Genomic DNA, 22,893 nt, shown 5'->3' with positions numbered 1-22,893 from the left:
CTCAGCAGCGCTGCTTCCCACAGCCAAAATAACTCAGGGCCACCAGTCCACCATGGAAATGGGTTCCTGCAGCTTCCTTAGAGCTCCAAGGCCAGATTTTGAGTGGATTTTTACCCATTTCTGCTCTAGCTTCACAACTCATACTTCCAGGGGTGCTTAGAGCAAGGCACTTCATTAGCACAAGAAATACAGGCACTGAACACCTTCATGCCCATGTTCCCCCACCGGGAAGTCTTGGACAGAGGTCCCAGACCTTGCAGGGGCCCTGGACTTCTCCTTTGCAAATGGCTTCATCTCTACACCACGGGGTCTCTCTCTTCCCCCCACCTCCTTCAGCTTCCTTGCATCACTGGTTGGGGAAAGACTGTCATCACCTGTGATACCTTCGGCACCAGGTCACTGGAGATCTCCTCTATCAGCCAAGTTATTCTTTATTTTCCTCCATTAATTCAAGCTCGGGATCGGGCTTTCCAGGGTGTGAGATCTTTGTGCCCAACACCAAACCACTTGAGAGTGGCACCAAGCCACCAGTCTGCCAACAGCTCCAAGGTGGCCCCAAACCCCTAATCCTGGTCACACCAGCCACATGCCTCATTTGGCTTGGAGAGGAAAGCAGTCAAAGGGGAATTTCTACAGGAAAACCTCTTCTTTCTATCTGTCTTTTCTTTCCCTCTGGCTCTAGCCCTGCCCCAGAAGCCAGACACATCCCCCTGTACCACACCACGTCCGCAGGTGCCTGTTCCTGGAGCTGGATATGAGAGAGGGAAATCTTCTTTGTAATAAGAAACCCATTTAAATAAGAGTTTAAATCACCATCTTTGTTATTTTCTCTTTAGGCTGCTGAGCACAAGAAGTCCAGATGCATTTCTGCACCCACATGGGCTGGACGCGTTTTCTGGGAAGAAGGTGGCAATCACTGTATCACGGCTAGCAAATGACGACCAGTCCTCAGCCCACCTTGACCTTCCCATACGTAAATATCTGTGATCCTCAAAGAGCACAGTCCTGTGTGCAAAGCAGAAGACAGAGTGGGGTCGTTTGCAGGGATCGTCACAGGTCTACTTGTTTACAAGCTCTAAAAAATAATTTTACTGCTTGATGCCCTCCCCTGCTAATTGCGAGCATGGTTCCAAGTCACTACAGGGGAACGTAGGAGCCCACAACCCAGGGCTGCTCTGGCACCCACCATCTACAGAGAGCGCAAGCGGTGCTGTTGCTACTGCGTTTCAGGGCTATCCGCAGCAATCCTGACATGACCACACACCTTCAAGACAAACTACAAAGCTGTTTTTTAGAGAAGGCAGCACAGGAGAGACATGGACCCGTTGGAGCGGGGCCAGAGGAGGCCATGAAGATGATTAGAGGGCTGGAGCACCTCTGCTGTGAGGACAGGCTGAGAGAGTTGGGCTTGCTCAGCCCAGAGAAGAGAAGGCTCCAGGGAGACCTTATAGCAGCCTTTCAGTCCCTAAAGGGGCTACAGGAAAGCTGGGGAGGGACTTTTTAGCTGGGTCTGTAGTGATAGGGTGAGGGGTAATGGCTTTAAACTAAAAGAGGGGAGATTCAGACTAGATATAAAGGAGAAATGTTTAACGCTGAGGGTGGTGAGACACTGGCCCAGGTTGCCCAGGGAGGTGGGAGATGCCCCATCCCTGGAAACATTTGAGGTCAGGTTGGACGGGGCTCTGAGCAACCTGCTTTAGTTGAAGATGTCCCTGCTCATGGAAGGGGGTTGGACTAGATGGCCTTTAAAGGTCCCTTCCCACCCAAACCATTCTGTGATTCTATGAACATGCCTTGTGGGTTCCAGTATCTGATGTGTCAGAGCAACCCAAAGCCCAGGATGGTCCACACTGCCCTCTTCTCCTCTGAGCGATGGGTCGGCACCCCTGCAGCCTCCATGAAGGTCTGGGACGGGGATGTCCCATGCTGTGGTTGGAGGACCCGCATTCTTCCACAATCTTACTGTCCCCGCTGCGTTACCTGTGCGCTGACAGCTCCCTGCCTCTGTGCAGTCCAGATTCACACCAGCCAGGTTCAACTCACCCAATGGTCCCAGCTTCTCACCATCTAACCCAACTGCCCTTGTTTGACTACTCCACTCACTTCCAGCTCCCTGCAAATTTTGCTAGCAATGCCCCTCTATTTTCTTCTCGTGCCTCAATAAAGATATTAAAGGGGTCTGAGTGAACAGCAGGCTCCCTCCAGGTCCCACCGGGAACAGCCAGTACCTCCTCTCCCAGCTCTTCCCTTGCGCAGGGAGGACTTGAAAAGCCCATTTGTAGCATAGGTCTGTGGGCAAGTCATGAAAGTACTTAGAAAAATGGGGACGTGAAGCTCAAGTCAATGAAGTTATTTTACGTCTCTGCTGCAACAGCAACAGCTGAATTCAGGACTGTAGAACCTGGCCCCACATCAGGGCTAAAACGTATGGGAAAGTTCAGCCATGTCCTAAGAGCAGACCCAGGAAATAAAGGCCAGCCTTGTCAGGAGCAAGGTGCTGTGTTACATCTCTGTTGCGTCTCATAAAGAATACATTCACCCTTTGGCAAAACCGAGGCTCTTTATCTTCATCTGCAAAGGAATCCGGCTGACAGTTCAATACTGCCAACATCAATCCATCTGCGATCATGAATCAGGCTCCAAAAAACATGGGATTGGCTTGCAAATAATAAAACTTGGGTCCTTTTTATTTGCCTTCTGGTTCCTGAGCCTTTAGGTCAAACTGGCTTCATGTTTTCTGGGCAATCGAGAAGACGAGACGATTCCTTCTTTTATTTTTTCTCGAATGAAAACTGAGATTCTCCTACAAACTACTGAATAAACACCATGGGCTCCAATAACATCCCCCACCACGCAAGCCTCGTGGCAGGATCGTGAGCTGGCCAGACTGCAGGCTGGAGGAGCTGGCTGCACACCGTACCTTTCCCTGGAAGTTTGCAGCCCAGCATCCCCGCTGTTTGATCCGGCGCGCGTCTCCAACGTACATGCGAGGGCTGCCAGCTGCAGGCGACAGAGCTGGAAACCTGCAGGACCGTGAACCATTGCAAGCCGGACTAAAGAAGCCCTGCCCTGGGGATGGAGGAGTTGCTGCCTCACTTGACATCGGGCTGCAAAAACACGTAGCCTGATGTGGTTTCTTCTGCTGAGGAGTGAAGGTTGCCCATCCTGGGGAATACAAGAGTAAATCCTGATAATCAGTCATCCCGCAGTGCAAACCTCAGCCCCGTTCAAGCCCCGCAGCCAGCCCACCCCACTGACACTCAGCCAGCAACAAAATCCAAGCTGGCACCAATCTCCTTTCATCAAGCAGGGAAAATCACCTCCCATGAGTGGATTCTGCTTTTTATTTTGAAACACAGGCTGTGGCATGAGACTGAGCGAAACCATCACAGCCTCATGGGAACGGTGGCCAACGGGAGGGCAGATGCACTGGCACACAAATTTGGGGTTGCCCAAAGCAGAGGCGAGATTGCTGCTGTAACTCCATAGTCTTCCTCTATCCCCATTGATAACTAGCAACCATGTCCTTTATTTTTGGCATGCATTCAAGGAGGAGTCACTGCATCCCACGCTTCCATGCCAGAGGTCCAAGCTAGAGTCAGGGGACATGGAGGGAGAGATGGAACCCTTCCATCCCAGCAAGATGGACATGAAATGGGATGACACTTCTCTGCCATACTCCATGGGGTACGGCTAAGTGGAGCAAAATCCAAATTTTCTTCATACCACAACTTCACAAAACTCCCCTCCTAGACCTGGAGCCTCATGGGTTTCCTCTCCCCATCTGGGGATCTGAAAGCTGGTTCATGGCACTTCTGTAGGGAGACGCAAGCTCATGGCATCTCCCCAGCTCTAGCCCACCCTGCCAGGAGGGCAAGAGTTGTGGTCTTCAAAGCCCCTCAAGAGCAGAAGACATGCCACCAACGCTGGCAGTGAAGCCTGAGCCTTGCTGCAGAGTTCAAACAGGGCTGAGGCACTGCCCTGACTGATCTCCTCCATCTGCTTTCCCACACCACCTTGTTTGAGTGGGCTTTATGCCTCCTTCCTGCTGCCCTCCTCAGGGAGAGGTCTTGTCAATTTTTTGACTTCTATGTTGCACCGCAATCATACTCTCTCTCTGCAGAAGGATGTTGTCCTGCTCGGAGAGCATCAGCCACAAGCTGGATACCCTGGAAATGCTTCCTATCAGCCCTTTTCCTATTTGTCTCTCTTTTCGGCCTTTCCAGCAGGCAGCAGCTATGAACTCTCCTCCGTATCCAGGAGTCACCACCAAAGAGTCATCCAAATCAGTCTCCTCCACCTCTCAAAGCCTTGAGCCCACGCATGAGTTTGGCAGAAGTGTAAGGCTCCTTTTCCTGGCTCATCCTTCTCAACAGCCCTCCTCCCTGTAGGCACAGAAGCCACCAGGAGGTAGAGGAGGACATTTGGGTAATTGGGGCTGATGGCTTGGGTGGCTCCATTCCCCATTGGTGCCTCAGGGCACCATGCAGAGATGGACAGCTGGATGGGGAGGCAAAATATTTCTCTCCAAGCTGCAGAGTCAATCTTGCCTCCCTGCATGATGCCCCAGGAACTCTTCTCACTGCTGACTCTGAAGCTCTGATTGGGGTAGGAAGAGGAAACCTGGCAAGGATCCTTCAGGCTGAGCCTTGGCCTGTTTTTATGCTGTTCCTTCTCATGCATTAAACCAGCAGTGGAGTAATGCTGTAATTTACAGCAGTGAAACCAAAGGAGAGAAGTTACCTCCTTCCCTTGAACTCCTCGGTGGGCTTGTTGCAGTCACCTCTGCAGCTGGTGTCCTGTGCCACCTCAACCCAGGGCCTGGCTTTGATTCAGTGACGGCAGAAGACATGCCTCCAAGCTAGAAGTCAGCACTGAATGTCTCCTGGAGCTGCAAGGAGACACCTTGCCTGCAAGCAATCAGCACCTCCTCATGACACAGCAGCTCGGGGAAGCTGCGTCCGTCACCTTACACAGACGTCACCTTACACAGCATCTGATTTCCTGGTCCCATCCTGATGAGTGATTAACGCTGGCAAGAGCTCCTCCTGAAGATCTCCTGAAGGCAACTGTGTTCAGAGGACATTCAAGCAGAGCGTTCACCATGGAGCAGTCCCGGAGATTGCTCTGCCAAATGGACTACGCTTGAAACTCAGCCTTGCTCAGGAGCTTTATCATGTCTCATACCACACCTCAAGCTACAAAGACTGTCTACAGAGGACTCTACCTCTCCTGAGGACATCAGCCTACCATCTCCTGACTCATGCTTTGGGGCCGTAGGAGCAGCCTTTACATCTATTACCCTACAGCAATCTAACAACCTGCAGGACTCATGCTGGAGGCAACATAATTTGTTACACCACTTTTAATGCAAAGAGTGTTCCCAAGGGCTTTGCGGAGTTGCAACAGGATCCAGTCAAACCCTGAGAGAGCATGTGCCAGCTCTGGGTTGCCAGCACCTGAGAACGTCTGTTCCTCATGCAAACAGGCGTAACTACTGCAGGCAAGTGGTCGGTTTTGCATGAATCTGAGCACTGGAGGACTTTCAAGAGCTCTAAAGCTGCGTCGTTGGGGGTTTAAGGCAGTCAACAACTGATGAGGTTTAAAAAGATAATTTACCAATGGAACCACGTAGTTCAACCTGGAAGGGGAAATCTGGTAATTCTTTTAGCATCTGAGCATGTTGCCAAGCACAAGACCAACACACGGTCTATAATCAGGGCAAACCAGCAATATAGACAGTCAGAGATTCTCCTCCAGGGATGGAGAACAGCAACCAAGTAAGAGAGAGGGGTGACGAGAAGCTGGGCAAAGCAAGGGGGAAGGACAGAAAGGAACACTGGGGGAGCACAGTGCCATGGGCCTGTCCATATCTCCTTTCTCCACTGCGACACAACCCCACCTGCACCCCATGGCAAGGTCTGGCCAGGGCCAGCATCATTGCTGGGAGGGCCACAAAGAGAACTGGTGTGGCAAAACCCCGCCGGCTCCTCTCGGGTGAGAAGCAGAGAAATGTTTCCTGGCAGGCTGGGCAAGACGGAGGTTTTGGCCTGGGGTGACGGGAGGCGAGGCTGGAGCCTTGCATAGGCTTAGGATACCCTCTGCAGGCCAGCACTGAGCTCCGCATGTCCCGAATCATAGAATCACAGAATGATTTGGGTTAGAAGGGACCTTCAGAGATCACCTAGTCCACCCCCCCGCCACGGGCAGGAACATCTTCCACTAGATCAGGTTGCTCAAAGCCTCATCCAACCTGACCTGACCTTGATCACCTCCAGGGATGGGGCATCCACAACTTCTCTGGGCAACCTGGGCCCTCATCATAAAACACTTCTTCCTTATGTCCACGCTAAACTTACCCTCTTTCAGTTTAAAACTGCTGCTCCTTGCAGGGGTTGGGTTGGAAGACAAGCTGGAGACACAGAAACCAAGTGCTGTCCAGGGTGGGCTGGATGCGCAGAATTTGGCAGAATATGTGGCAGAGATCCCTTTCCAAATCCGCTATCACTAAGACCTCTGCAGAGAGCTAAAGCTCTGCACCGTGGCTTGTCCCACGAGTGACTTTGGTGGGGAACTGTCTCCTCTTCCCGTGTTCTCTGTTCCTCCCCGAAGGCTCCCCAGGCCTCAGCTCCCAGGCCAGGATGATCCCAGGGAGTGGGCAGCTTTGGGGGTGTGGGGAGCAGGGCATCCACGGGAAAAATGCACCTCATCTGACCCTGTCCAGCAGCAGTATCTACAGCACAGTCAGCCCCATTGCTGGGCTAAGTCCAGCCCCAGCATGAAACTGCTGCCTCCTTCACATCGTCATTTGTCTTAATAAAGCCACCACAATTTTTTTCTCTCCTGGAAATTAGCTTTTTTGTCGATTGACATTTTGCAGATCCCCACAACAGCGACAATTGATGCACTGATAGCCTTTTAGTCATTCAACAGCTAAAATAGAGGCAACTAAAGGCAGAAGTGTGGGTGAGATAGCACGTAAATGATAACCCCTAGCAAGTTCCTGGCACGCATTTAGAGGCTGTTTTCTTGGGCACAGATCTTCCCTTCCTCTCTCCAACCATAGGTCTTTCAAGGAGGCCCAAAGGTGTAGGGCTTCACCTCCATCTCTGCAGCCACGTTGTCTCTGCTGCCAACCCAATGTCTAGGGTAGCTGAGAGCCTTCCTCAGAGAGGGACCTGACACTAAAATATGGTGAAAAGATAGATTTTTTAGTGCCCCAGTAAATAGATGAAAAGCAGAAGAGAAGCACAAGAGATTTCCATAGCAACCAGCACAGAGGCTCTTCCTCCTCTGATTTTCTCCAATTCACCTTCCCAGCACAGAGATAACCCCGGGGTGCTGGTGTGACCACTGACCCCGCTGGAAAAGGATGGCCTTAAAGGAAGTGCAGTGAGCACGTGATGGAGCCGGACAGACAGAGATCCCCGGCACCGGTTCCTTCACCAAAGGAAGCACCAAGTTCCTCTGAAGAGTGATTCTGAACCTAAGGCTTGCTTGAAAATGCCAAAAAAAAAAGTCAGTTCTTCAAGCTAATTTAAGCCCCTGAATATAGAAACCTGAAAGCCAAGTCATGCTCTCAGAATTGCCATCATGGTGACATCCAGCCCAAGCGCTACTAACTACTAACTAATTGCGTTTCAGGCAATACACAGAAAGGCAAGAGCTCTGTTTGACTTTAAAATAAAGCCACACACAGATTGGATGCACCTTTGGTCTTCCCAGAAGAAGGAGAAAAAGAAAACCAAACAAGCCAAGCATAAAGTCACCTTGGCCAAGCTGAACAAGCTGAAGGCTAAGAAAGAAGTTCTTGCACATCTGAACCTGGTAGGAAGCAGTGTCCCGGTGGAAGCTGCTGTGCTCTGGAGTGCTCAGAGAGTGGAGGGGCAGTAATGGGGGACATCAAAGCAGGACCATGACATCCCAGTGGGACCAGACAAACCTCGGGCTTAAATTTCAATAAGAGAAGTTCAGGTAAAAGAGTGAGAAACCAAAAGATTGGGACTGATCATTTAGGAAGGCTTCAGGGTACCCACTGCTGGAGATCCTTGAGAAGAGGCTGAATACATCTGTCAGCATTGACATATGCAGAGCTACCTTGGACTGAAGCATAGGAGCAATCTGGATCGTTGTGTCCAGCCCTCTGACAGAAGGCTGCCATGCAGTGGAGGTTTCTGGTGGTCAACGGGGCATCCACACCACGTGCCATGCTGGGACACAAAACACCTCCCAACATCCCACCTAATGAATGGATTAACGCACTAGGGGAGTGCCTCTGAGCTCAAAGACCTCTCCTGCACCTACAGCCCTGAAGCAGCAGGGAGGTTGGGTAAAAATCAGTCCAGCACCCCTGGGTGTCTGGATTGGGGTGAAATTCCCTTAAACACGTTTGCTGCTGGTTCTTAAGGGTGTCAGGCATGGGAAAGCAGGATGTGCAAACCCAAGGCATGGCTCCTCTGTGCTCTGTCCTGCTCAGCACACAGCTTGGCAAGAAAAAAAAAATAACTCCCCAAGGAGATGCCCCCAAAACACACACATGAGCTGATGGTTTGGTGGCATTTGCTGAACCTCATGAATGTCCCATCCAAACCCCCTGACCTGCCCCTCCCCGATGGCTTCCTGAAGCCTTTGAACATCCCTGCGTGAGCGGATGTCTCTCCCACTAGCACTCTCTCAGCAATGTAGAGGTCCTCAGAGGGTCTGCTACCCTTGATCCAAAACCTGAGAGCTCTGCTCAGCTGCAGATAAATAAACTCCAACAGCAGCAATGAGGAGGAGGTATCAGAAAGATGGAGAGGTACCAGAGAGATCTGGTGGCCACAGTGACCTAAAACCAAGAAACCAAGAGAGAACAAATCTCATGAAAACATCCCTAAATCTCTATTAGACCCATCTTCCCCTCATTCTCAGAGTGCATGAGAACAGTTAAACCTGTGGCAGGTGACTGACAATGTCCCAATCCTCCCATGTCCCTCTTCCCTAGTTTGGCAGAAGAAACAGCTTCTCCTCTTTCCCCTGTGAGTCCTAACATCCCAACCTCAGCCTCCACAGCTGGTACAAGAAAGAGTAAACTCATCCCAGGAGAAGTTTCGGGGCAATGTGGTGGTTTATCCCCCTCTTCCTTCCCTGCTAACTCATCTCCCAGGATGATGGGATGTTCCAAAGTGTCCTGTGTGCTTGGTGCTGCACAAGTATTGAAGCAGGGGTTCAGGATTAACTTAAGCAGAGAGACAAGAAGCCTTCCTGACCCAGCATGTGTGATATCCTGGAAAGCAGAAGAGCTGGTGAGATGGCCAGGCCTCCTGCCTGCACGGGTCTGCATCTCTGCATCTCCCACTCCTCACATTTAACACCCCGAAAAGCCATGTCCCAACCTGACAAGCCTGCACGTAGCCTCGCACATGCCAGGCCAGCTCGGAGGTGTGCTGGTGGGCTTTCCCAGAGCAAGGCCATGAGGGCTGGAGCCCCTCTGCTGGGACGACAGGCTGGGAGAGTTGGGGGTGTTCAGCCTGGAGAAGAGAAGACTCCAGGGAGACCTTAGAGCCCCTTCCAGTCCCTAAAGGGGCTCCAGGAGAGCTGGGGAGGGACTCTGGATCAGGGAGGGGAGCCGTGGGACGAGGGGGAATGGTTTGACACTGAAAGAGGGGAGATTGAGATAAGATCTGTGGAAGAAATTGTTGACTGTGAGGGTGGTGAGCCCCTGGCCTAGGTTGCCCAGAGAAGCTGTGGCTGCCCCATCCCTGGAGGTATTCAAGGCCAGGTTGGACGGGGCTTGGAGCAACCTGGTCTAGTGGGAGGTGTCCCTGCCCATGGCAGGGGGATTGGAACTCGATGGTCTTTAAGGTCCCTTCCAACCCAAACCATTCTGTGATTCTAGGATTCTGTATAGAATATAGAATACCTGGACGAGGGGATCGAGTGCACCCTCAGTAAGTTTGCAGATGACACCAAGTTGGGCGGGAATGTCGACCTGCTTGAGGGTAGGATGGCTCTACAGAGGGATCTGGACAGGCTGGATCGATGGGCCAAAGCCAATGGTGTGAGGTTCAACAAGGCCAAGTGCCGGGTCCTGCACTTGGGTCACACCATGGACGCTACAGGCTTGGGGAGGAGTGGCTGGAAAGCTGCCCCGTGGAGAAGGACCTGGGGTTGTTGGTCAACAGCCGGCTGGAAATGAGCCAGCAGTGTGCCCAGGTGGCCAAGAAGGCCAACAGCATCCTGGTGTGTATCAGCAACAGTGTGGCCAGCAGGACCAGGGCAGTGATCATCCCCCTGTACTCGGCACTGGTGAGGCCCCACCTTGAGTGCTGTGTTCAGGTTTGGGCCCCTCATGACAAGAAAGACATTGAGGGACTGGAGCACGTCCAGAGAAGGGCAACAGAGCTGGTGAGGGGGCTGGAGCACATGTCTCATGAGGAGCGGCTGAGGGACCTGGGGTTGTTCAGCCTGGAGAAAAGGAGGTTGAGGGGAGACCTTCTCGCTCTCCACAGCTCCCTAAAAGGAGGGTGTAGCAAGGGGGGGGTGGTCTCTTCTCTCAAGTAACAAGCAATAGGACAAGAGGAAATGGTGTCAAGTTACGCCAGGGGAGGTTTAGATTGGATGTTAGGAAAAATTTATTCGCCAAAATGGTTATCAAACATTGGAACAGGCTGTCGGTGGAAGTGGTGGAGTCGCCATCCCTGGAGGTATTTAAAAGACAGGTAGACGTGGTGTTGAGGGACGTGGTTTAGTGGTGGGCTTGGCAGTGTTACGTTTACGGTTGGACTCGATCTTAAAGGTCTCTTCCAACAAAAACAATTCCAAGGTAGCTCCTAGTCTAGACTCCTCCATTACCAGCCTGAGACAGGAGGAAGGGATGTGGGTTAACGGGGCCAGCAGGGACACCAAGACAAGAATTATGGAAGATTTATGTCCAACAATGGAAAAAATAGCTTTCTGATGACAGGGAAGGGCTCAGCCAGTCACACGAGGGGGAGGTGGGTTGCCAGCAGTGGAGGTCTTTAAGAATAGGATGACCAAGCGTTGCTCAGGAGTGACTCAGGCTGAGCTAATTCCGCTGCTGGGAAGGGGGAGGTGACTGGATAACCCCTTGGGGATCTTGCCAGATCAATTTTCTGTGAGTCCTGCACCCTCTTGGGCAATATATCACCCGGATCTGAAACCCCACATAGTATTTGCCTTTAACAACCAGCCAGTCAGCTTTGACCCCTGTCATCAGCAACAGGGCAGGCAGGTTTGCATTCCCCCAATTCCTGAGGAAAGCAGGTGCATCTGGATGCCACCGCTCCTCTCCTCATCTCTTCCCTCCTGGAAGAGTGTTCCTCTGCAAACCCTGCCCGGAGGAGGAAGGGGAAAAGGGGAGCCACCACAAAATAGACCCCAGGTATATGTTCCTAAGGCAGCTGATGACCCCACAGGGATGGAGCTGATGGAGCTGGGGTTTGCTGTACATCCCAAGCTCGCCCCAGCCAGCACCCCTTGCTCACGCCCATGCCTCGCTGTCTTGTTCAAAGCCTGTTTGCCTGGCTCTTCACTGCCTCATTTTCCCTGCCCACCCTGCTCTGGATGCACATCCACTCTAAGCCAGTTCTGGTTTGTAACCTCTTTCCCACACCCTCCCTCCCCCCCCAAAAAATAACCACCCCACAATGATTAAATGTGATTTTGCATCTTTTCCTCCGAGGCTCTCCCATAGGATGCGGCACCTCTCAGGAGGAAAATAGTTCAAAGTCTTTCTCTCTCAGTAAAAGCTGTTTGTTAAATCATCAGTCTGCTCCACGAGCATTGAAGCTCTCCTCCTCGTTTGCTAATCGCTTAACGCTGCAGGCCAAACGCTGTCGATCTTCCTTCAGAAATGACTGTTCCTCATATTAAGCCTCGGAGGAGTATTTGTTAAATGTTGTTAATGAAATAATCAACTCTGCATCGCTAAACCTTCAAACGCCAACAGCAGTGGGTGTACAGCAGTGCTGTCCCTGCAGCTGCAAGACTTCATACAGGAGTGCTGCTTTGGAAGATTTTTAACCCAGTTTCTTAGCTTGGGCTGAGGAGGTATAATCACTTCTTCATCAGTCGGATCTTTCAACCACCCTGGCGCAAAGATAGATATCTCAAAGATATTGCACATCAAAATATTTTGTGTAAATAGGAGCCAGGTATAAGAAATGTAAATCGGTGCCCTGCAGCAAATGGGATACATTACTAGACGCTGGAGAACTCACAAGGAATGGAGCGTCATGGGCTCCGTGTGGAAGCACATCGTTTCAATGATGCGATTTCCTAAACCTCCCTGCCTCTCACCCCCAAAGCTCACACCACAAATTAGGCAAGAGTAGAATCAACCCCACCACCCCTTTTACCCCTCCTCAGCAAGTTATTTAGCAGATGCAGAAGACTTGAGATTAATTTTCAGTCCCTGTTTCAAGCAGCAATAGAAGATGATGGGTTATAGAATCATAGAATGGTTTAGGTTGAAAGGGACCTTAAAGATCAGCGAGTTCCAACCCCCCTGCCCTGGGCAGCAACACCTCCCACCACACCAGGTTGCTCCAAGCTCCGTCCAACCTGACCTTGAACACCTCCAGGGATGGGGCAGCCACAGCTTCTCTGGGCAACCTGGGCCGGTGTCTCACCACACTTAATGTGAAAAATTTCTTCCTAATATTTAATCTACATCTCCCCTCTTCCACTTTGAAGCCATGCCACCTCATCCTATCACTACATGCCGTTGTAAAAAGTCCCTCCCCAGCTTTCCTGGTGCCCCTTTAGGGACTGGAAGGCTGCAGTAAGGTCTCCCCAGAGCCTTCTCTTCTCCAGGCTGAACAACCCCAACTCTTTCAGCCTGTCCTCACAGCAGAGGGGCTCCAGCCCTTGGATCATCTTTGTGGCCTCCTCTGGCCCCACTCCACCAGGTCCATGTCTTTCCTATGTTGGGGGCTCCAGAGCTGGAAGCAGTACTCCAGGTGGGGTCTCACCAGAGCAGAGCAGAGCAGAGTGGCAGAATCCCCTCCCTCACCCTGCTGGCCACACTTCTGATGCAGCCCAGGATACGGTTGGCCTTCTGGGCTGTGATCGCACATTGCTGGCTCATGTTGAGCTTCTCGTCAATCAGCACCCCCAGGTCCTTCTCCTCAGGGCCGCTCTCCAGCCATTATCCGCTGAGCCTGTATTAGTGCTTGGGATTGCCCCAACCCAGATGTAGGACCTTGCACTTGGCCTTGTTGAACTTCATGAGACTGCCATGGGCCCACCTCTCCAGCCTGTCCAGGTCCCTCTGGATGGCATCCCTCCTCTCCAGTATGTCTACCTCATCACACAGCTTGGTATCATTGGCAAACTTGCTGAGGGTGCACTCAACCCCACTGTCAATGTCACCAACAAATGTTGAACAGCACCAGTCCCAGTACCAACCCCTGCGGAACACCACTCGTAACTGGTTTCCACTTGGACATTGAGCCATTGACCACAACAATTCTTTGAGTGTGACTGTCATGCCAGTTCCTTATCCACCAAGTGGTCCATCTGTCGAATCCATGTCTTTCCAATTTAGAGACCAGGATATCAAGCGGGACAGCGTCAAACACTTTGCACAAGTCCAGGTAGATGACATCAATTGCACTTCCCTTATCCATTACCACTGTAACCCCCTCGTAGAAGGCCACCAAATTTGTCAGGTATGACTTGCCCTTGGTGAAGCCACGTTGGCTGCTACAAATCACCTCCTCTTTTTCCATGTGTCTTAGCAGAGTTTCCAGGAGGATCTACTCCATGATCTTGCTGGGCACACAGGGTTAGGGGTGACGTGAAAGTTTTGGGACATGGGTGGGGAGCTGGGAGGAAGGGCTGAAGCTGCAAGACAAGGATTTGGGTTCCTCCAAACCCCGAGGAGCTGAGCGCCACGATCACCAAGCACAAATGCTGACTGAATACCAACAAGTAGATATTACCCAGAAAGGGTTAAACTAAAAGGCTGGTGTGGTACTGGCCCCTGTGCTCTGCTGGTTTATAACCCATTAATCTCATCCGTGGAGCTCCTGGACCTTTATAGCCACCCAGAGAGGAGAATGGGGGTTCTGCACTGCACGGCATGTTGATGTCCAAATCAAGTTGTGCATAAGAAGCACTGAGGAGTTCAAAGAGGAGCGTGTGCTGTGGGTATAAGGAAGAAAAGCTGTAAGTAACAACAAATCAAGATAGAAGAGGGCTGTTGGTGCATGGGGATTTTGTGGCATCTTTTTACAGACCCACCACTGATCTTGCTGGCAGAGGGCAGAACTGAAGGCTGGAAGCGGCTGGAGGCAGCCAGCGGGCTGTGGTGAGCCCCACAGACACTGTCTGAGGCTGCTGAGAGCCCCCATCCGAGAGGGAGGGTCTTAAACCCTCTGAGAAACCACGGGGATTTGAAGCAGCTCTGTGACAGGCAGGCCAGCGCAAAAAACCCGAGATTACACCCTTCACCCAAGCATCAGGCAAGGCTGAAAGAAAAGAGATCCCCCCCCCCGGCATAGCCAACTGTGGAGGACAATCCCTATAGCAGGCAGTTTGCTGAAGGAGTGGGCAGACACCATGCCCTACCCGCTCTCTGAGGTGGTTGAAAGGACACCGGCCTCCTTCGGGGACAGGGAGGCCCTCTCCCGCCACGCAGCCCCTCACACCCGGCCCGGGCTCCATGAAGGAACCGCCGGCTGCGCAAGCCCCACCTCCAGCAGAGGCCTCCCGGCTACTGAGGGAACAGGGAGGCGACCCCTCCTTATATAGCCATATCATGAATATTCAAATAATAAGGCGTGGTCGAAGAGGGGGAGGGGCTGGCAGATAGCAACGCATCGCGTTGCTCATGAATATGAAGAGAGGGGGCGTGGTCCCTTATGAATTATGTGGATAAGTGGGCGGGGCCGCGCGCCCCAACGTTCTGTCCCTTCAAAGTGTGAGAAGATGGCGGCGGCGGCGGGCCCCGGCGGCCGGGCCGCGATACCGGCGCGGCGGGGTCGGCGACGGCGGGGGCGGGTCGGTTCGGCGATGGAAGAGGAGGAGGAAGAGGAGGAGGAGGTGGGAGAGGACGAGGTGGTGTTGGCGGTGGCGGAGTGCCCGGTGTGCCGGCAGGCGTTGGTGGAGGCGGTGACGCCGCCCTGCCGCCACTCGTTCTGCCTCGCCTGCTTCCAGCGCTGCCTGCAGGGCCCGGGCCTTTGCTGCCCGCTCTGCCGCAGCCGCCTCTCCACCTGGGCCCGCCGCCAGCAGGCCCGCGCCGAGCCCGCCGCGACGACGGCCGCCGGAGGAGGAGGAGGAGGAGGAGGTGGAGGTGGAGGAGGAGGAGGCGGAGGAGGCGGGGAGCAGCGGCCGCCGGACCAAGGTGCGGCGGGAAGGTGGCGGTGTACGGGGGCTGCGATGAGTTTGCGGGGGCTCAGTCCCGGGGGTGGTTGGGGGAGGGGGGGGGGGAGCGGCGGGGCTGAGCCCGCCCTCCTTTGGAGAGGTGGGAGATGGGTTTTGGGGAGGGGGGACGATACACGACACACACATGTTTCCCCACCTCGCCATGCCCGCTTCGAGATCCCCTCCATGCACCGAGTGCACCCGGGCTCAGCCTGCCCTCGCCCACAGCAGCAGAGATGGGAATAGGGGTGGGACACACACACACCGTCCTGCTGTCGCCTTCTCCCCCTCCTCATCCGAGATGGGTGGGCTGCAGAGGTGCGAAGGCTGGGCAGGAACAGGCCACCCTGGGCGATGTCTCGCCCTATTCTCAGCCCCCCTGCGCTCATCCACAAGTTTTAACAAAACACCCCACCCATGGGGGCAGGTCTGGCTCCTCCTCTGAACCCCGAAATGGCGAACAGCCAATTTTTATAACAACGATGCCCCGAAAGCGAATGGTTACAGCGGTGCTGCCCGTTGGAAGGGCTGGTAAAAGTCAAGCGGGTTTCTGCTGCGTCGAGAGAGGAAAGCTTCTGCGCTGTGGGAAGTCCTGCACCCTTGTTGACATAAAAAAAAAAAGTCCGTCGTTTTGAAGTTCATGGCTTTTTGTCATACGTTTCCTCCCTGTCTCGGAAGTTGGCAGCCTTCCTCAACTCCTAGAAAACTCTTTCCTGCGTTTCCTTTAAAATAAATCCTCGTTTGAGCCGGCGGTGTGGCTCTTTCCCGGTGGGAGCTGAGGCGCTGCAGAAGATGCCCACCTTGCTGCTTTCAAAACTCCTGGTGCGCCAGGAGCTTCTGCTGGGCGCCATGGTGCGTGTTGGTTGGAGAGGTGATTGCAGCAGCACTGCTGGGGATCGGCCACCTACGCCGCACCTATAGGAGCGCTTCACCGACGTCGCAGTGCTGGTGGGAGCCCTGTGGAGCTGACGAGGCTTTAAGCTATGGATAAACATCCTTTTAGCCATCCAGCCATGCCCTAACCGTTCCTTTTCGAGCATGTTACTAGTCTCCCGGTTCGTGCTTGTGTCAGCAGCCTCTAATTTGCTGCGGGAAAAATTGGCAGGATGAGCTTAAACGGCTTAAATTGGTGGTTTGAACTAACCCCGCTAACCTTTGCTGGAAGCGAATCGGGAAGCCTTCGCGCAGAAGGATTTGCTGAATCAATGAACAGACGGGCTGTCCGGAGGGAGCCAAGCCAAACGGCTGGGAGCGGTTCCTCCTCCCCGGTCCAGCCGGAGGAGGGACAACAGAAACTCCCCAAGTCGATCTCCACTCCAAGGAACTTCTGTCAGTCATGCTTGAACATACTCAGTTTGGTCCAACCTAGCTGGAATAAGAATATCCAGGCATGCTGCAGGAATAGTAACAGTGATAGCCTTGGCTATTTTTTTTTTTAATTAATTTTAATTCTCTGCTTGTCTTGAATTGTCTGAAAGAAGTGTGTATATTTTGCAGCCAGGCACGGCGACAACATGTTAGTTGTCATTTTCTGCCTGCCCAAACTTCCTAAAGCTCTGGAAGTGTCTTGGAGAGAATCATGGAGGGTCTTAGCACTGAAAAACATGGGGTGTGCCCCCCAAACACGAAGGGACACCTGCACCTGGGTGTCACCTTGTACACCTTGAGCATGGCTCTGTCATCGGCACTCTAAATTGTGCTAGACTAACCCCTACTCGCACTGTACTCTGATCGCGCTTTGTACCGTAGACGTCACCACCATCAACTTGCACTTAAAGCTGCAGAGCGGCTGAGTTAACAGCTGATGAGGTGAGCTAAAATGAGCTGTAATCTTGAGCAGCATTTCTGCTGCATTTCTAAGCCAGGCTCAACGTTGTCCACCAGACGGCTGCATCTGGCTAAAAGCTGTCAAGATAATTGGCCACTTACAAGTTGGGCTGATAGTGAGGAGATCAAAGATAGTCGATCCATTACAAATGGTAACCTACTAGGTACAGAGAGAGAGAGCGGTGGATGTGCTTTATCTTGACGTTAGCGAGGTTTATCAGAGAACCACAGCATGGCTGAGGTTGGCATGGACCTCTGGAGACAGCCTAGTCCAATCCCTGCTCAACGCAGGGTCACCAGGAGCAGGTTGCACAAGACTGTGTCCAGTTGGGTTTTGACTGTCTCCAAGGTTGGAGACTCTGCAGCTTCTCTGGGCAACATGTGTTGGTGCTTGACCACCCTGACAATAAAAAAGTTATGTTAAGTGGAACTTCTTGTATTTCAATTCATGCCCGTTCCGTCTTGTCACTGTGCACCACCAAGAAGAGCCTTGCTCTGTGTTCTTTACTGTCTTGCACCAGATACTTAAACACATTGGTAAGATCCCCCTGAGCCTTCCCTTTTCAAGCTGGATGGTCCCAGCTGTCTCAGCCTGCTCTTGTAAGTCAGATACTCCGGTCATTTAATGATCTTCATGGCCCTTCACTGGTCAAGATAAACGACATCCACTGCTCTCTCTGCTCATCCACCGAGCCAGTCATCTACATTGGTTAAGCATGCTTTCCTTTTCATAGATCCGTGCTGACTACCTCGCGAACGCTTTCTTGTCCTTCATGTGTCTGGAAATGGTTTCCAGGAATAGTTGTTCCATCACCTTCCCAGGGTTCAAGGTGGGGCTGGCCAGCCTGTCGTTCCTTCTCCTTGCCCTTTTTGAAGGGAGGAGTGACATTTGGTTTCTTCCAGGCCTCAAGAACCTCTCTCAATCACCATAACCTTTCAAAGATAATCAACAGTGGCCTCACAATGACGTTGGCCAGCTCCCTCAGCACTCGTGGGTGCAACTCATTAGGTCCCATGGACTTGTGTATGTCCAGTTTGTTTAAATGTTCCCTAACCTCATCCTTCCTCCAGCGAAGGTGGGTATTCCTTGCTCCAGACTCTCCCCCTACTCTCAGTGGCTTGGGATTCCTGAGGACGGTCAGGATCATCACAGAATGATTTGGGTTGGAAGAGACCATCAAAGATCACCTAGTCCAACCCCCATGCCATGGGCAGGGACATCTTGCAGTAGATCAGGTTGCGCAAAGCCCCGTCCAACCTGACCTTGAACTCTTCCAGTGATGGGGCCTCCACAACTTCTCTGGGCAACCTGTGCCAGTGTCTCACCTCTCTCATCATAATACGTTTCTTATGTCTGATCTAAACCCACCCTCTTTCAGTTTAAAGCTGTTGCCTCTTGTCCTGTCACTACAGGTCCTGGTAAAAAGTCTCTCTGTCTTTCTTAGAAGCCACCTTTAAGTATTGAAAGGCCAGAAGAAGGTCTCCCCAGGGCCTTCTCTTCTCCAGGCTGAACAACCTCAACTCTCTGAGCCTTTCTCCACAGCAGAGGTGTTTCAGCCCTCACGCTATTTTTGCGGCCTCCTCTGGACCCGCTGTAGCCATAAGGGCCGAGGAAAGGAGGCATTGAACATCTCAGCTTTTTCCATGTCCTTTGCCATCAGGTCCCCTGCCCCACCCAGCAGCAGACCCACATTTTACTTTGCTGCTGATGTACTTGTAGAAGCCTTTCTTGTTTTCCATCGTGTCCATTTGCTTTTTGCTGTTTTCACTCTTGTCTCCCATAACATCTGCACTGACACACTGCTGAAGACCTGGGGGGCCTTATCAACGGACAGGAGGCAGTAAAGGCAGTAGAACTAGGACCTTCTCGGTGGTGCCTGCTGGCAGGAGAGGAAGCAATGGGCACAAACTGGAACACGAGCACTGGCACAGGTTGCCCAGGGAGGTTGTGGAGTCTCCATCCTTGGAGACAGTCAAAACTGTCCAACATGGTCCTGCCCAGCCTGCTCCTGGTGACCCTGATTGAGCAGAGGAGTTTGGTCTCCAGAGGTCTTTGCCAACCTCAACCGTTCTGTGATTCTGTTATCAAACACTGAATAAGCTGAAGTATTTAATTAAATCACTTAAAATCTGTAAAATTGATTTAGAAAACTACTTGATATTATTTTTTCTTAAAAAGCCACGAAAGATGCCACCACTTGACATACATTAATTCTTCCAGCTTAAATTGGCTAACTAATAACAGTTTCAAGTCTCAATTTTTGTCATTCACTGAGGGATTTATACATAGTAGTGGACTTAGGGAGCTCTCAGACCTTGGCTGAGATTGAGGATTCGGTGTTAGGTGCTATACAAATATGTACAAAGACAAAGTCCTTGTCACGACACTTGTCAAACAAAACTGGATAGAAGTAAGTGGAGACAACGCGTGCTCGCTGCCTGTCTTGTGTCTTAGCGTGGCCTGGATTTCCTTGCCTGCTCCTGGGCATGATGCCCTTCAAGCTGTCCTGCTGCCTCCAGCTGCCGCTTCAGAAGGTGTGGGAAGCCTGTCAGTCCCACATCCTCTCTACCTGCTCTCTGGGCATCTCTAGGTACCATATAGCACCTGGAAAAGCACCCTCGATGCTGGTGTAAAACCAAATTTTGAGCTAAAGTTGCAATACTTAGCAAAGTAAGGTTTCTTATATTAAAACAGTTGCCTGGTGAAAGTCTTGGAAGGCAGAGAGGTGCAGCAGATGGGAGGCTTGGAGACTGCGGGTACGTGTTTGAGGATTCAGTTAGCCAAGAAGAACAAAGATGTACATACCATGTTTGCAGTGAGTTGCTCAGCCCGATTTGTAAGAAAATAAGTCCATTGCCGTTTCTCAGGAAGATGGATGACCCTGTGAATAAAGACAAAAGAAAAGGATCTTGTGAAAAAGGATGAGCAAGAGAGATTGTGGCTGTATCTTCTCAGACAGCAGGCACAAGGCCCACCTTCAGTATCAGATACTCTCTCGCATTGATAGATTTTTGCCTATCAATCCTGATGTTACCATCCCAGATTATAGATGACTTCAGGGAGCTTGGGAAATTGCTGAAGGACAAGCGTTCCCCCATGAACTGGGAAACAGAAATTCAGTTTTCCAAGGAAAGGGCGTGTTAAACTGGTCAAGAGCTGTAAACTCCTGCCATGAACGTGGTCTGGGAGGGAGAGAATAAATGACTGCTTTGGAAGGGACGGGGGAAGTCTGTTCCCCTACGCCGAGGTAGGATCGAGTGTGCCTAAATCATTCCTCGTAGACATCCAAGTCGTCCATTCATACACAGATGGCAGAAGGGGATCCCACGGCCACCTTTGTTTCAGCCTCTGAACATTTGGAAAATTCTGCCTAATATCTAATCAAAATCTCCTTTGTTATAAACACAGCTGATTTCTTTTGTTTCTCTTCTATGCGGTAGCTATTCAGAACAATTAGTAACTGATGCTTTTATAAGAGGGGTGGGGTGTTTTTGCCAGACTTCTAACATGACTTCCCCCTCCTTCCTCCGAGTCTTTTTTTGGCTGTGGTTTCCCTCTTTCCCTGCTGGACCAGACCAGTCTAGTTCTTGAGCATTTCCTGGTGATTCCTTTATTTCCTGTCATTTCTGTTGTTCTGTTGCCTGTCACCAGGGGTTTTTTTTTGTCTCAAGACCACAGTGCTAAGAGTGTAGAAACGGCGATCCCAATGAAGCCTTTCCCTGCTATGTGAAAAGCAGTGATTTACTCCCCACATCAAACAGATTAACGTCGACACCGCCTCTTTTTTTCCTCCTTTGTGGCAGCAGTGGTGTTGTATGGCTGTTTGATGGGATGGGTTAAATTTAAGATTGCCCAGGAAAAGAAACAAGGTAGGGCTGCCTCTTCAGGTGCATGAACAACTGTGCATCGGACGTGGTTATCCTGGACAATGGGGATATATCCAGATAATACGGGAGCTGAAGAGTGAGCTGGGGATCGGCATGCAAGGAAACTTCATGGAATGAGCGTGCCTCTGCTGGAATTCCAGCTCCATCTCAGGATCAGCCCTGCTGGACCCCACCTGGCAGCTTTGTGGGGTTGCGTGTGTGTCTCTGGCAGCTCCAGGAGAGCACACAAGCTTTTGTGTTTGTGCAGTGCTGCGCCTGAGCTTAAATGGTCTCCATGAGCCGAAAGGATGTTGGCACTAAACCGTATCTAGCAAAATTTCTTAACCTGTCTTCACGAGGTTAAGAAGTATTGCTCCTTGCCCCAGTCCTTCTCCATCTAGGACTCTGAGCTTCTTCCCTCCGATGCCTTCCCTTCATACCACAGTCCTACCTCCCAGCCAGCTCTTCTCCTCCTTTCTCCACAGAGGCATAAGAGTTCCTTTGCAGTGGTTCCTATTCTCATATTTTCTTGCTTCATTTCCTTATGCATTTCTGTCCAGAGCAAGTGTTGGACAGTGCAGAAGGCAGCACCTGTATGGGCTGCTCAAAAGTACGTGGGTGACCCCTAACACAGCACATCCTGCTAGTCCTTAATTTCTCCGTAAAGAAAAAATGTGGCTATCTTGGTCTCTACAGCAGGTAAAATACCCTGTTACCCCCAAGAGATGAATCGTATAGTTATTTGTTTCCCCCTCATCCCCAAATTATCCCATCAAAGAAGGAGTTTGGACTGAATTAATGCGAGTTGTTCTTACAGAGTCGGTGGTGTTAGTTTGTCATCTGCCTGTTACCTTCTAGACTTGCTAATGAACTAACAATTGGTTGTAGTACCCATTTGCATATTGAAATGAAGCCTGCTGTTTTACAGTATTCAAGTAGCTGCTTCCCCTCCCATTCCCCAACTTCTCCATGACCTTAAAGAAAACCCCTTTGCTCCAGGAAGCCTCGAAGACAACCACAAACAGTTCAGAACTTACCAAGGGGGATTTCACCAGCTTTCTAAAGCTACCTCTTCTCTCTCTCTCCCTCTCGCATCCCCAGGCAGCCTCTCCATCTTCCATCTTCCTTTATTCAAAGCCTCTTCCTGGGGGTTGCTACCAGCAGGAATGCATCTTTTGGATTTATACCCACTATGCCTCGAACAACTCCCATCTTTGCCAAGCCTGGCTCTCGACACACCATGCAGAGGCATCGACCGGTTTTTGGCTGCATCCCTGGGGAGGTCTTTCCATTTCCAGTCTATTGTATTCTTGAACTTGGTATATTCCTTTTAGCTTAAATGGCCTTTCATCTATTTATACCACTATACGACTCACAAATTTTATAAATCCTATCATAAGACCTATTTACCATACGTACATCGTGTGAAACCTGCAGGCTGACATCCACTGTTCGCTTTCCATAGAAACCAGGCAAGACAGATCATTCATACGGATGAGAAACAGTATTCAAGAGACTTCTTCCGAAATACCTTTCCTTCACACTTTTTGTGCCATCTTTACTTAGTTCTTGCTTCTGTGCTCCTGTTTCTGAAACTACCTGATCACAGCTAATTTTTGGTAAACCCCAAAGCATCGTTGTTCCAAACACTTAAGCTTTCACGGTACAATTAATTCTCTGCCCTCTTCCTAGTGGCTGGTGGACTTTTCTTTTTTTCTGTCCTGCTTTCAATGCATGTCTAGATACACTTTTTGGTGGTTTTGTGTGCCTTTTCCCAGCTCCCCAAGCCAAGCTTTTGAAAATAAAGAAACAGTACAAGAGCTGAGGGGG

The 22,893-nt window shown here is 51.3% G+C and overlaps 1 protein-coding gene across 1 annotated transcript in view; it reads left to right on the top strand.

Moving 5' to 3' along the window:
• Nucleotides 1-14,934: 14,934 nt before the first annotated feature.
• The window catches only part of RNF169 (ring finger protein 169), a gene marked incomplete at its 5' end in the record, with an annotated part of 28,187 nt that continues 20,228 nt past the window's right edge, over nt 14,935-22,893 (top strand). The window contains one exon of the mRNA XM_082497965.1: nt 14,935-15,349. Coding sequence (XP_082354091.1) covers nt 14,935-15,349 — 415 coding nt within the window. The remainder of the gene's footprint in view (nt 15,350-22,893) is intronic.

This window comes from Vanellus vanellus (genome assembly GCF_965231255.1).
Source record: "Vanellus vanellus genome assembly, chromosome: 1".
Taxonomy (NCBI): Eukaryota; Metazoa; Chordata; class Aves; order Charadriiformes; family Charadriidae; genus Vanellus; species Vanellus vanellus.
This window is presented reverse-complemented; position numbering and strand designations above follow the sequence as displayed.